The sequence below is a fragment of the Ornithorhynchus anatinus genome, chromosome 8, assembly GCF_004115215.2.
Source record: "Ornithorhynchus anatinus isolate Pmale09 chromosome 8, mOrnAna1.pri.v4, whole genome shotgun sequence".
Taxonomy (NCBI): Eukaryota; Metazoa; Chordata; class Mammalia; order Monotremata; family Ornithorhynchidae; genus Ornithorhynchus; species Ornithorhynchus anatinus.
The window spans coordinates 51,303,759-51,318,825 of NC_041735.1; the positions used below are offsets into that span (position 1 = coordinate 51,303,759).

The 15,067-nt window shown below is 40.3% G+C and overlaps 1 protein-coding gene across 3 annotated transcripts in view; it reads right to left on the bottom strand.

Annotated features, from left to right (window-relative positions):
• TCAIM (T cell activation inhibitor, mitochondrial) overlaps positions 1–15,067 on the bottom strand; it is a 44,107-nt gene that overhangs the window by 11,737 nt on the left and 17,303 nt on the right. For all 3 annotated transcript variants that reach the window (XM_029070864.2, XM_029070865.2, XM_029070866.2), the window contains exons 4-8: positions 14,055–14,208; positions 10,952–11,204; positions 5,322–5,444; positions 1,240–1,337; positions 273–364 (exon numbers count right to left, since the gene is read on the bottom strand). In XM_029070864.2, coding sequence (XP_028926697.1) covers positions 273–364; positions 1,240–1,337; positions 5,322–5,444; positions 10,952–11,204; positions 14,055–14,208 — 720 coding nt within the window. The remainder of the gene's footprint in view (positions 1–272; positions 365–1,239; positions 1,338–5,321; positions 5,445–10,951; positions 11,205–14,054; positions 14,209–15,067) is intronic.

The window sequence follows — 15,067 nt, forward strand, 5'->3', positions numbered from 1 at the left end:
TTGAAATAGGGAATGGGCCTTTTCAACATGCTATAAAATAAAGCTCTTAAGACATGAAAAGAAGCCGAATTTCAAAGAAGGAAAACAATTTTGAGGAGACAGAGAAGATCAAATTATCTGCATGATAGAACAGAGTGAGGAATACTTGCATATGCCTCTTTGGCATCCAGAACATTTATTTTGATTTTACCAAGGTAATAGCAATGCTTCATGTAACATTATTCTTTAGATACAATTAAAACAGTTAATTCTGTATTTAAGTTTTTTCTTACTTCTGTCCAGTGGTGATGGACATCCATTGTTCCAAGCATCACATGTCCTACTGCACTCATCCCTGAGCGGTCTGTAAACATCACTGTTCGCCCTGATAATAACACATAAATCCTTTAGTTCCATTCAAGAGCAGCTTCATTTTCAAGATGCCACATTTACAATCATGTTAAACCCTGTGTATTTATTAACAAGGAATATTGGAATTAAAATTAATGAAGTTTTGACCATTTATTATAATAACTGTGGTCTATGTTCAGCTATTACTATGTGCCAAGCATTGTACTAAATGCTGGGGGAGAGATAAAATAATCAAGTGGGACACAGTTCCTGTCCCACATGAAGCTCACAGTCTAAGTAGGAGAGAACAGATACCAAATCCCATTTTACAGATGAGGGATCTGAGGCACAGAGAAGGAGCATGGCTTAGTGGAAAGAGCTTGGGCTTGGGAGTCAGAGGACATGGGTTCTAATCACGGTTCCTCCACGTGTCTGCTGTGTAACCTTGGGCAAGCCACTTAACTTCTCTGTGCCTCTGTTACCCCATCTGTAAAATGGGGATTAAAACTTTGAGTCTCACATAGGACAACCTGATTACCTTGCACTTAGAACAGTGCTTGGCATATAGTAAGCGCTTAACAAATACTGTAATTATTATTATTATTACGTGACTTGCCTAAGGTCACACAGCAGGTAAACTATACAACCAGAATTAGAACCCAGGTCTTCTGACTCCCAAGCCAGTCCTCTTTCCACTAGGCCATTCTGCTATCCATAATTTATATTGAAAAAATGGATTCTTTTTTTTTTTCCAGAAAACATACTTAGAAACTAAGTCAAAAGTCTTGGACAAAGATTTCCAATTTTTCGTGGTTAAGATATTCAATCTTCAATTTTTTGGAATTTTTTATTTTCACATTAGGTATTACAAGATAATGATCAGAATGTAATATTAAGAAGATTATATACCTTTAGCATTTTTAAGTGTTTCCAGGTTCTGCTGAGCTAAACGACTTAAACTGTGTAGTTGGCTACATCGATGAGCAATCCCCCAGCTTCTCTGCCACCTATACAAATAAGGGAATGGGAGCCTCTGTAACTTGTCCAACAGAGTGAAAGCAATAATCCATATTAACAATACTTCTCCATCCACACTGACTCCCATGCCTATTGCCCTCACCAGCTGTTTCAATCAACTCTATTTACTGAGTGCTTACTTTGTGTAGAGTACTGTACTAAATGTTTTTTTTAAATGTTATTGTTAAGCTCTAACTAATAGTGTCAAACACTGTTCTAAGCACTGGGGTAGGTATGAGTTAATTAGGTTGGACACAGTCTGTGTCCCACATGAGACTCACAGTCTAAGTAGGAAGGAGAACAGGCACTTAATCCCCATTTTACAGTTGAGGAAACTGAAGCACAGAGAAGTTAACTGATTTGCCCAAGTTCACAAAGTTGGCAGATTTGGATTAGAACCCAGGCCCTCTGATTCTCAGGCCCTTGCTTTTTCCACTAGGCCAAGGCACACCAAGTCAAGGAGGACTTCCCAGGTCACGGAGGATTAGCTGGGACTAGAGGCAAATGGATTTGGCAAGAAGGAGGTCATTGGTGACTTTAGATAAGACAGTGAAGAGGCATGGAAGCTAGATTGCAGGGGGTCGAGAATATGACTGTTGGAGAGGAAGTGGAAGCAGTGAGCATATACAACTTGCTTGAAGAGTTTGGAGAGGAATTGTAGGAGGGAGATGGGACAATAGCCGGAGAATGCCGTGGGGTCAAGGGAGGAGTTTTTAGGATGGGGATACATGGGCATGTTTGAAAGCCATGGGGAAGAAGTCACTGGAAAGTGCTTGGTTGAAGACTGTGGTCAGGGAAAGAAGAAGGGAGGAGGCAACTCTTTCGATAAGGTGTGAAGGGATGGGGTGAGTGGCTCAGGTTGAGAAGTAGAGTTTGTGAGGAGGTGAGAACTCTCCTCTTGAGATACTGCTGAGGGAGTGGAAGGGAGGAGAAAGGGACGGGAGTTTTTTTCAGTGAGACCAAACCTAGTGATTTCAATTTTATCAAGGAAGTACATGATGATCACTAGGGCAAGAGATGGGTGGGCAGGAGGATGGGGTTTGAGGAGGGATAGAAAGATCCAGCTCGTTGTGGACAGGGACCGTGTCTATCAACTCTACTGCATTGTACTTTTTACTAGTACAGTGCTCTGCACGTAGTAAGCACTCAGTAAATACTATTGATTGAAACTGCAGAATCTTAAGGATAGTATTATACGGTAAATAGTTACTGTTTCAAAAAATGCACTGTAACATGATCTGAATTCACCTCCCCAACCAGTTGCAGGGAAAAGGTTTCCAGAATTCAAATGGAAACTTTATGGAATCTAAACTCTTTTACAGACTGGAGTGTATGGAGGATTCTACATAACACACACACACACACACACACACACACACACACAACATAAAGCCACTAAAGTTAATAAAGTTTAAGATATATTTCACTACTGGAAGAGGGGGAAATAAATTATGTGAAAGAAAATGCCATTAATTTCTCTTCAAGATTATTTATGAATCATTATTTCCCTTCATTTTAACTGTATCCTTTCACTGGTCAGACTCAAAAGCAAGTTTATTACATTCTCCTCAGCTTGTAGGTCATAAAATGAATTGCATACACATTACATTATATGCCCTTCTGTATTAGAAATAATGGAAAACTGGGGGGAAAAGATCTAATTGAATGTTCATACACTTTTGAATATTTTTAAGGTTCACATGTCTATATAAAAGCACTTGTTTTTTTTTTTCAAATCAGAAATAAATCAAAGTACATTTTTTAATGTTACCTAAAATATAAACATTTCTTTACCTAGTTATACGTGAACGTTTTCTGTGTGCCACTGTTAAAGAAGGACTGCCTGATATTCAGACCTAATAATGCTGGTTCGAATGTTTGCAAAGTGGTGCATGAATCAGTTTTCATTCCTTTATGGGTTCTTAAAATACATGAGTCAAAGAGCTATGATGGAGCTAGACAAACCACTGCGATTCAATTTTCCTAGCCATATCCTTTTATTTTCTTCCCTGTCCCTCTGTCCCAAGCATTGGAGTCAATTAAGGGAAGAAATAGTTTTCTCAGAAATAATAAGAATCTATCAGATGCATAAAAATGCTAGGTGAAGAATATCTTTAACGATCTTTAATCTTCTAGGAAGAAGTGAAACACTGTATTAAAATGGATAACAGGGCATATACTGCCTGTTCAAGTACAGTATATGGTTTTGAAACACAGTTTTACTCTCTTTAGTTGGAATCTAAATCTGAGCATAAGTGAGGGGGAAAGCTAATACTTTTCACTAGCTGGGGAGAAACGTAATTTTCAATGGCAGATGCATTTCTGAACAAACAAATGCCAAAAGCAAAAGCTGACTAAAGCTGGAAAGTATAGCATCTGTGACTCTCCAATCTCCACAAGCCAGTATCAGATTCACCTCCTCTCTTACCTTGATGAGTACTCAGGACTGCAAAATTGGGTTTTTTGACTAGGGTGAGTACACTCCTGGATGTGATGCCAGAAAAGTCACATTTTCAGGGCATTTGACTACTTTAATTACTCAATACCACTCTGACAAATTGTGCTTTCACTTCTGCACCATCTTAATACTTGGGTCCTCTCGTAACCTTAATGCACTTATAAACTTGGATATTTTCCCTTTAACATCTGATATTCTCTCCTGCTAGATTTTAATATACTTGAAGGAACAGTTAATGGACACTAACTCTGTTGTACTTTCTCAAGGGCTTAGAACATGCTCTAAAAAGCATCTGATAACATCAGTAAATCCAGACTTGAGAAATTACCAAGAAAATCTAGTTGCTCTGAAAATTTCATCAAGGCTCTGAGACTATTTCATTACAGCATAGCTGGTCAGGTCAGAGCCCAGAGTCCAATCTGATCCAGAGTGCTTGGAGGAGGAGGAAGGGGTCCACAGTGTCAAAGGCTGCCAAGAGGTCAATAATAATAATAATACTTATTATGGTATTTGTTAAGTGCTTACTATGTGCCAAGCACTTTTCTAAGCGCTGGGGGAGATACAAGGTAATCAGATTGTCCCATGTGGGGTTCACAGTCTTAATCCCCATTTTTCAGATGAGGCATAGAGAAGTTAAGTGCCTTGCCCAAGGTCACACAGCAGACAAGTGGCAGAGCCGAGATTAGAACCCACTTCCTCCTACTCCCAAGCCCGTACTCTTTCCACTAAACCATGTTTCTTCTAAGGATTATTAGGGTGGAGTAGAACCTATTGGCTTTGGCTACAAGGTGATCCTTGGTGACTTTAAAGAGGACTGTGTAGTGAAGTAGAAAGGGAAAGTGATTAGCTTGAAAACTGTATAGTGAATCAAGAGGAGCCGAATTGTACATTCCAAGTGCTTAGTACAGTGCTCTGCACATAGTAAGCACTCAATAAATACTATTGAATGAATTAATGAATGAAGAGGAGAGTTGGTGGAAGGGAAGTGAAAGCAGCAGATACCTGAAGCTTGGATATGAATGGTAGCAAAGAGATATGGTGATGATTAGAGGGAACAGTGGGATTGAGAAAGTGATTTTTATAGTAAGGGGGAGGGCATGAGCAAGTTTGAAGGTAGAAGGGAAAAAGAGTCTTCTGAGAGAGAGAGATTGAAGATAGCGGTGATGGAGGGGTGGAATGTGAGAGCAAGTGCCTTTAGGAGGAAAAAGGTACAGTGTCAGGGATGAGATGAAGGAATGGATTTGAATTCTATTTAACTACTGCATATTTATTCCTTATTTGATATGAACACATTTTCCTTGCAAAGGTATTTTTTTCAATAGATTTAAATACAGTAAATTGACCAACCTTTTTTCTTATTCTAAATTAATAATTGAAATAAAACTTGGGAAAACATATTTGAAGAACAGTTAGAAAATGGGGTAGCTAAAGGTGAAGTTTTCCTTTCTGGAAACATTACCTACACAATAGCTTAACTTGACCTCCAAATTAGGTTTCTTATACTGTACTTTGTTACCTGATATCTGAGAGCTGCAGCTGATGAGACAGTTCATCTTTTAAACGGTCTAGTTCTCCCCTCAGTGGCAAACTATTCTTCAGCTTCTTTATAGCACTTTTTTCATTATTACCTAGCCAGGAACTAAAAAGAGAAAATAGAGACACATAAAAATCAAAATCCATCTATATTTTGTGAAGAGGAAAAACTTCACTGCTAAAAGGCAAATATAACTAAACTTAAAGTAGTTTCAAAGGTAAAACAAGTGCTTTCATACATACCAAATCCCTAATTAACAAGTACTTCTTAGTAAACCCATCTGAGACACTTCTGCTTTTGTGCTAACAAATCAGTCAATCCATCACTTTTAAATCTTCCTATTGCTTAAGTAACCACCAACACATCATGGAAAATATTTAAGAATAACCTAGGTAGGTGGAATTTTAAAAATGAAAAATAAGTTATTTAACTACTTCAATGCTTTATTTTGTAGACTGTAAACTCCTCATGGGGAGGGGTCGCTTCTACTAACTCCGTTGTACTTTCCCAAGTGCTTAGTAGAGTGCTCTGCCCACAGTAAGCATTCAGTAAACACCACTGATTGATTGATTTAGTCAATGATTGGAGAAATATGTTTCCAACAGATAAGTTTTCAAGTTTCAAGAAAAACAAGGCTGAAGGAAGTCTAGAATACAAAGGGAAAAAAGAGCAGCCTCAATAACCTCCACCAAAGTACTAGACATGCTTAATAATAATAATAACAGTATTTGTTAAGCACTTACTATGTGCTAGGCTCTGTATGAGCCACTAACCACTGCACTGGGTGGATACAAGCAAATCGGGTTAGACATATTCCCTGTCCCACAGGAGGCTCACAGTCTCGATCCCCATTTTCCAGATGAGGTACAGAGAAGTGAAGTGACTTGCCCAAGATCACATAACAGGCAAGTGGCAGATCCGGGATTAGAACCCATGACGTTAAGGAGACACTCATTTAATTGACACTACCAGGAGGAGTTTATGAAGCACTTTAATGGTTAAATGGAGTACCAGAAGATAAAGAGCAAAAGTACAAAATATCAGTTTCCCAGAAAAAAAAGGGGGGAGGAACCGTCTTGCTTTTGAAGAAACCATGTTAAAAAAAGGTAAAAATCAATGTTTTAAAATATTTTCCATGTCAAACTTGAATAGCAGAATCTGAATTACAAAATGACTTTGCAAGTTTACAAAAGAAAACAAGAGAAGAAATGAGGAATTATGGAAAGATCTTCATTTGTCAAATGATGAAGTGGCAATTTTCAAAATAACAGAATCAAGTAAAAGCACAAAGATCATTATAGAGAAAAGCAGTGGAAGGCAAGAGTTATTTCAACCAAAAAATCAGAGGGGCTGTGTTTAACAGAGAGAAGAGCTGTGTCTGAGAAAATTTCAAAACACTAAATAGAGCTCTATACTGAGGTGTACAGCCCCTTGGTTCTATTTACTGCTATTAAGTTGTCTTGTGTTTGTCCGTCTGTCTCCCCTGACTAGACTGTAAGCCCGTCAATGGGCAGGGATTGTCTCTATTGTCGAATTGTACATTCCAAGCGCTTAGTACAGTGCTCTGCCCATAGTAAGCGCACAATAAATACTATGGCATGAATGAATGTTTATCAGGTACAGGGCTAGATTTCAAACACTACCTACCATTTGTAACATTATATAATAACTGTGTTATTTGTTATGGGCTTACTATGTGTCAGGCTCTGTTCTAAGTGCTGGGGTGGATACAAGCAAATCGGGTTGGACACAGTCCCTGTCCCACATGGGGCTCACAGTCTTAATCCCCATTTTACAGAAGCATATTATACTGAAAAAGTATAAAGAAGAATACAGTTTGGTTTACAGCGATTGCCCAAAACTGTATAGATTTTTCAAACTTTTTTGATTGTGCTAATTCTCAATATTCCTTCAGAGGAAATAAGGGGAAACATAGTAATAATAATAATGTTGGTATTTGTTAAGCGCTTACTAAGTGCAGAGCACTGTTCTAAGCACTGGGGTAGATACAGGGTAATCAGGGTGTCCCACATGAGGCTCACAGTTAATCCCCATTTTACAGATGAGGTAACTGAGGCACAGAGAAGTTCAGTGACTTGCCCACAGTCACACAGCTGAGAAGTGGCAGAGCCAGGATTCGAACCCATGACCTCTGACTCCCAAGCCCAGGCTCTTTCCACAGTAAGATGTTAGGGAGGCTTCTCTGTAGGTACCAACACCTTTTTTTTCCCTGGAAGAGCAACGCTTCTCTTTTCATTTAGAACAGTCCTGGGCACATAGTAAGCACTTAACAAATGCCATTATTATTATTACTATTATTATTTCTCAGCACCCCTAACATCTTACTGTGGCTGCCCAACCCGGGTAGAAAAAATTGCCTGGAAACATATCAGCCTTGTGCTATTTTTCCAGAGCAACGGCAGGGGACTCATATAATTTACAGGTACTTGTCTGAAACATTGAATGGCGAAAGCCAGATAGGTATGAAGGAAGGAAGCCAGACATTTTCTTCTATGCTGGGTGGGGTAGGGAGTGGATATTCTTTTTTTGTCCTAAATCCCAGCCAGTTGAAAGGTGGTGTCCCTTACAAAAGTGTGACCCTCTAGTGAATTCACTGTGGGGATGTGTTTGGAACTATTGTTTCTCTTTGTGCTTTCGGCATCTCCTCTCCACAATGCGTTCTTCTCAGTGCTTCCTTTTGTTTTTTGTTTCCTCAAGTTCCACTAATTGATGTAAACTGAGACGTTTAGATGGAGGTTTTCAGCTGTATTAAAGCAGGGTCTAGGGCTTTGGTATGTGTGTGTGTATATACATATCACTCAGTTGATCATTATTACAATACTACTGTTTGAACTGTCTGCAGCTGTATCTAAGGGAAACGGACACAATATTTTCAATCATAAAAATGGTGTGGACATTTTAGAAAGAAAAATAAAATGGAATGTCACATGAAAATGTAATATTTTCAACTTTTAACTTCAGTTTTTACCTTTCCATAAAAATACACATTTGATAAGATGAAAAATTATAGATAATTATTTTAATATTTTTGTAAGTCTTGATTTTTAAGACATCTAGATTCCTAGCAAAGCAAAGTCATCTCTGCATATTTTTCTTTTGTAATTACTAAACTACCAAAACCTTGAAGCAGTTTGGTGTGAGCTCTCTAAAATCGTCGCTGCCGCTCCTCAGTCCCTCCCCCTTCTGACCCCCTCTTCAACTCTACTATCTTTCTCAGCAGTATCTCCAGAGGAGATCTCCTGCCTCCTCTCAAAAATCACCCCCTGTACCTGCACATTCAACCCCATTCCTTGACCCCATGGCTCCCTCCAGTTATCGTCCCATCTCCCTCCTACAATTCCTCTCCAAACTCCTTGAGTGAGTCATCTACCTCCGCTGTCTCAAATTCCTCTCCTCTAATTCTCTCCTTGTCCCCCTCCAATCTGGCTTCCATCATCTTCACCCCACTGAAACCTTCCTCTCAATGGCGGCCAATGATCTCCTTCTTGCCAACTCCAACGGCCTCTACTCCATCTAATCTTCCTCAACCTTTCGGCTGCCTTGACCTCTGCAGACCACCCCCTTCTCCTGGAAACATTATCCAACCTTGGCTTCACTGACTCTGTCCCCTCCTGGTCCTCCTCCTATCTCTCTGGCCATTCATTCTCAGTCTCCTTCTCTGCCTCCCACCCCCTAACTATGGGGGTCCCTCAAGGTTCAGTTCTGGGTCCCCATCTATTCTCCATCTGCATCCATTCCCTTGGAGAACTCATCTGCTCCCACGGGTTTCAACTACGACCTCTCTACGGATGATTCCCAAATCTACATCTCCAGCCCTGAACTCTCTCCCGCTCTCCAGTCTTGCATCTCCTCCTGCCTTCAAGACATCTGTATCCTCCCGTCACAGAAAATTTAATATGTCCAAAACAGAGCTCTTTATCTTTCCACCAAAAGCCTGTCCTCGCCCTGATTTTCCCATCACTGTAGACGGCACCACCATCTTTCCTATCTCACGAGCCTGTAACCTCAGTGTTATTCTTGAGTCCTCTCATTCAACCCACATATTCAATCCATCACCAAATCCTGTCAGTCCCACCTTCACAGCATCGCTAAAATCCGCCCTTTCCTCTCCATCCAAACTGCTCCCACATTACTCATCCTATCCCACCTGGGTACTGCATCAGCCTCCTTGCTGACCTCCGAGCCTCCGGTCTCTCCTCACTCCAGTCCATTCTTCACTCTACTGCCCGGATCATTTCTCTACAGAAACGTTCAGGACATGTCACACCACTCCACAAAAAACTCCAGTGGTTGCCTACCCACCTCCACATCAAACACAAGCTCTTTCACCATTGGCTTTAAAGGACTCGGCCACCTTGCCCAGTCCTACCTCACCTCACTTATCTCCTTCTACAACCTAGCCCGCACACTTTGCTCCTGTAGTCAAATCTGCCAGACAATTACTCTCCTCTCCTTAAAAGCTTTACTGAAGGCACATCTCCTCCAAGAGACCTTCCCAGATTAAGTGCCACTTTTCCTCATCTCCCACTCCCTTCTGTGTCATCCTGACTTGCTCCTTTTGCTTCTCCCCCCTCCTTGCCCCATATCACTTATGAATATAGCTGTAATTTTATTTATTTATATTGATGACTGTTTATAAGCATTGATGTCTGTCTCCCCACCTCTAGACTGTGAGCTCACTGTGGGCAGGGACTGTCACCATTTATTGCTGAATTTACTTTCCCAAGGGCTTAGTATCATGCCCTGCACACAGTAAGTGCTTAATAAATACAATTGAATGAATGAATGAATAACCTCACTATGCCTCGATATTGCCTGTCTCACCCTTAATCCCTAGCCCATGTCCTGCCTCTGGCCTGGAACTCCCTCCCTCCTCAAATCCAACAATTATTCTCCTCCCCTTCAAAGCCTTATTGAAGGCACATCTCTTCCAACAATTCTTCCCAGACTAAGCCCCACTTTTCCTCATCTCTCACTCCCTTCTGTGTCACTCTGACTTGCTCCCTTTCTCTTCCCCCCTCTCCCAGCCCCACAGCACTTATCTATACTTATCTATACATGTATTTATCTTTACACACCTATAATTTTATTTGCTTATATTGATGCCTGTCCCCCCTACCCTTCTAGACTGTAAGCTAGTTGTGGGCAGGGAATGTGACTGTTTTTTGTTGTATAATTGGTGTACTCAAGAAGCGCTGAGTATTCTGAGTACTCCGCACACAGTATAAATTAATGAATGAATCAATAGTATTTTTTAAGTGCTCATTGGGCACACTGCACTACACTAAGCGCTTGGGAGAGTGCAAGATAACAGAGTTGGTAGAGATGTTCCCTGCCCACAATGAGCTTACAGTCTGGAGGGAGGAGATTAGAGCCTCGAAATTTCTTGAATCCCTGAAGATTCTAGAAATTTCAGAGTTAAAAGAAATCAAACATGTGGGTTTCTCCAGGCTGAGAAACTATTATATCTATGATTTATAAAAAATACCGTGACTTAAGGAAATTATTTTTTCGCATTTTCATCATCTTTCCTTGATAATGGATTTTTGTTCTGCTGCAAAATAGTTAGATGAATAATAACTTTTACATACATCAGAGTAGTTTCAACTCTCTGGGCTTGTTCTAGTTCTTCTTCAGGGTCCTTGAATCCAGTAAAGGAGTAATAGGTCTTATCCCATTTAATAGTCCTGTAGAATGTATTTTTTGATTCTTTTCTTGGCTGAGAACTCGCATTTGCACTCAAGGTTTGGACATGCTCAGAAGATAAACTGCAGGCATTGAGAATATCTAACACTGTACTTAGAAGATCTCTGTTGTGCAAAGTAAAACTGACAGCTCGAAATCCTGCAAAATACAACAAATAATATTGTGATCAGTTTAATGTTAATCATTTCTTAAAAGGAACATTTCCCACTTATAATCTATAAAATATCTATTGACTAAACAGTATCCTAATTAAAAACATTTGCATAAATGTGCATATTGTTCCAAAATGGAAATAGAAATTCACTTGTTCACAGATAAATACATTCTTCTGTCCCCAACCCTAAGAAGGCACTCAATCCCCCCTAACCACCGTGACCACTAGAAATGGGGTCTCATTAGTTTGGGGTGGTAAAGTCCTGCAGGATTGGCAGTACCAAACTAAATCCTCCAGGAAAAGTCTGGAGATGATTTACTTCTCATACCTACCTCTGGTGTGCATTATCCTTTCATTTACTTTTCATTTCAGACCACAGCCTAGAGTAGCCACAGCCAGCAAGCCTCATGGCTAGAGTGGAGCAAATCAGTGGCACAAACAGCAAATGGAACCAACAACAGGAAATGCTGGTTTTTCTAAGACAGAATTGCAGAGCATATTTCTGATTTTCTCTCCATGGTTAAAGTTAATCACCCGGACCCCATGGGATATTCTATGTTTTTTATCCACCTCACTTGGCTGGGTGTCTTTTTTTCTTTTAGTGGCCAGATCAGCACACTCGATTTATTTTTTATAATTAATAATTGTTGAAAATGGGGGCTCTATCTGGGTGTTCAAGTTGTTCTAACTGAGAAGCAGCGTGGCGCAGTGGAAAGAGCACGGGCTTTGGAGTCAGGGCTCATGAGTTCGAATCCCAGCTCTGCCACTTGTCAGCTGTGTGACTGTGGGCAAGTCACTTAACTTCTCTGTGCCTCAGTTTCCTCATCTGTAAAATGGGGATTAAGACTGTGAGCCCCACGTGGGACAACCTGATTCCCCTGTGTTTACCCCAGCGCTTAGAACAGTGCTCTGCACAAAGTAAGCGCGTAACAAATACCAACATTATTATTCTAAGTGAAAGATCTAGCTGGCCTAAATAATCAGTCTTTTCCTAGAGTCTGATAGTATTACTTAAGTAGGAAAAGGATTGTCCCTCTCTGTTGCCGAACTGTACATTCCAAGCTCTTAGTACAGTGTTCTGCACACAGTAAGTGCTTAATAAATATGATTGACTGAATGAATGAATGGTTTCCCAAAAACCCTTTTATTTCAGTCACACATGAGAACTTTAGTAATCTGAACTACTAAACAAGTAAGTGTGCATCTAAACTCTTCAACAAACATGTAAAGAAATAGGATGAAAACTCAAAAATGGGAATTGCCCGTTACCAAAGCACAATAGGGACCAGTTATTAGAAATGGTGATGACTGAAGATCTTTCAGTGAGTTGGTTTTCTGGAAACCCAGGAAGAGTCAAATATTTTCTGTGTGTGAATCTATTCTACGTGCAAACTCCCCTTGATGTCAGTAGTAGGGAAAATTGGTAGACATGAGTAGGGACAAAAATATATATATCCTATTGCTCTGAAAATGAGAAGAAGGCTCTGGCCTTTTTCTAGCAATAAAAGCCAAACACACACCTTAGAATTATAATTAACAAAAGGAAGCATACAGAGCCACTAAGCATGAATTCCAGTCACTGGCCTAAGGGAAAGGGGGTTGAACTTTAGCAAAGTCGGAAAAGTCACCCCTTCTCTCCTATACTAGGCAAATGGGCAAATGGAGCAGGTAGGTACTTAGGCAGAACTGGCTTTAAGGGTGAGCAAGGAGGGTGACTGCCTTGAGCTACCAATTTTTAAGGGCCACTGTTTTGGGACCCTCCTCCTCTGGGCAGGGAGCAGAGCCCCCGACTGTCTCCTCCCTACCCAATGGTGGACGCTGGGTGGTTTTGAGCAAATGGCATTTCCTTACCCTTCGTGGTCTTGAACAAGTGGTATTTCCTCACTCTAGTCTTGGTTGAGGGGTTTAAATATCAGAACTGCTTGCTGATTTCTGTTCTTTAATCTTTCCCCTCCCTGAACTGAAACAGGGTACAACCCTGAACCAGTGTCTCCCTGGTATGACCTTGGGTAGAGGTGGCTTATGGGACAGAACTGCTGTAGGGTCAAATATTGCCACCATTAAATTTGCCATCCCAGCCTCCAACTTGCCCTTTCTTTATGAATCTGCAGGGCTAATAATAATAATAATAATAATGTTGGTATTTGTTAAGCGCTTACTATGTGTAGAGCACTGTTCTAAGCGCTGGGGTAGACACAGGTTAATCAGGTTGTCCCACGTGAGGCTCACAGTTAATTCCCATTTTACAGATGAGGGAACTGAGGCACAGAGAAGTGAAGTGACTTGCCCACAGTCACACAGCTGACAAGTGACAGAGCCAGGAGTCGAACCCATGACCTCTGACTCCGAAGCCCAGGCTCTTTCCACTGAGAATAAAGTGCAACTAATTACAAGGCAAAATGATGTTCTGTGCACCAGAAATATCACCAGCTCATTTATGTCTATAGACCCAAGGGGACCAGCCCTGCAGATGCTATGAGAAAATCAGAGTTGAAAGAATAGGAGGAATGAGGAAATAGGGATTTAAGCAGCACACTAAACCTGATTCTTCCCTACCAGGGGAAGCAAGCTCCAAGAGAAGAAGAGGAGGAAAAGGGAGAAAAATGATTTTACCTCAGGAAGGAAGTTATCCCACCTTCTTATGTACAGGTGAAAAAACCGAAACAGAGAAATTCAAAGATTTGTCCAAGATTATCTAAAATGTCAATTACAGAGCTAAGAATAGAATGCATTACTACTTGCTGGCTTAATTCCAATTATGATTATATTTATATCCAAAGCAAAAAATTGTTCATATTAAACTTGAAGAGAAATAAACTGAACTAAAAATATACCTGAAATACTGAAGGATTCCTGGCTCTCAGAAGAGTTTTGTTCCGTTTCTCGAACATAAAAAGTGAGCTGAGTTGGTTTTAAAGACTTGATCCCTGGTTTCTGTATGCTTTCCAAATAGACACTTAACTTCTTAAGAGAATTTTCATTGACTTCCTGAAAAAAAAAATGCATCAGAAGAAGACATAACCAACTGAAAGCATCAACATGGACTATTTCTTCAACAACTCACAAAACTTATCATGCCCTTGGCTCTAGAAACAAGTTATTCCTAGGGTAGGGTGTCATCACGCTGGGAATGCCTGAGGCTCCTTGATCTGATGGGAAATTAGAGTCTGGAGTGATAAACTGGTCTGTGTTATTGAACTTTTGAAGATACAGACATACCCAAATACGCACTCCCATTTCCACTGACTACTTACAAGAACGATTTTTTATTCTGAATGCCAAGGTTGTGAATCTGGCAAAAGATATCTTTCCTAAAAGAATTACTGAATTTTACCTCTTTAATAAGCTTATCTTTTTAAATAAAATATTTAATAAATACTTAATACTTAAAGTATGAAATCAGAAAAACATGAGGTCTGACATGCCAGATATATTGGCCTGCTTTAAGCATAGGTTATGTAGAAAGTATTTATATTTAAAGAGAAGCAGCACGGCTCAGTGGAAAGAGTCCGGGCTTGGGAGACATAGGTCATGGGCTCGAATCCTGGCTCTGCCACTTGTCAGCTGTGTGACTGTGGGCAAGTCACTTGTCTGTGCCTCAGTTACCTCATCTGTAAAATGGGGATTAAGACTGTGAGCTTCAAGTGGGACAATCTGATTATCCTGTAAATCTACCCCAGCGCTTAGTACAGTGCCTGGGACATAGTAAACACTTAACAAATACCACAATTATTATTATTATCCAGGGAAGGTCCCTGGATTCATCTCAGTTTCAGAAAAGAGCACCCCCTAGGAGCCCCCACCTCCTATCCAAGGCAGATTTTTAAAAATCCACATAGAAACTTCT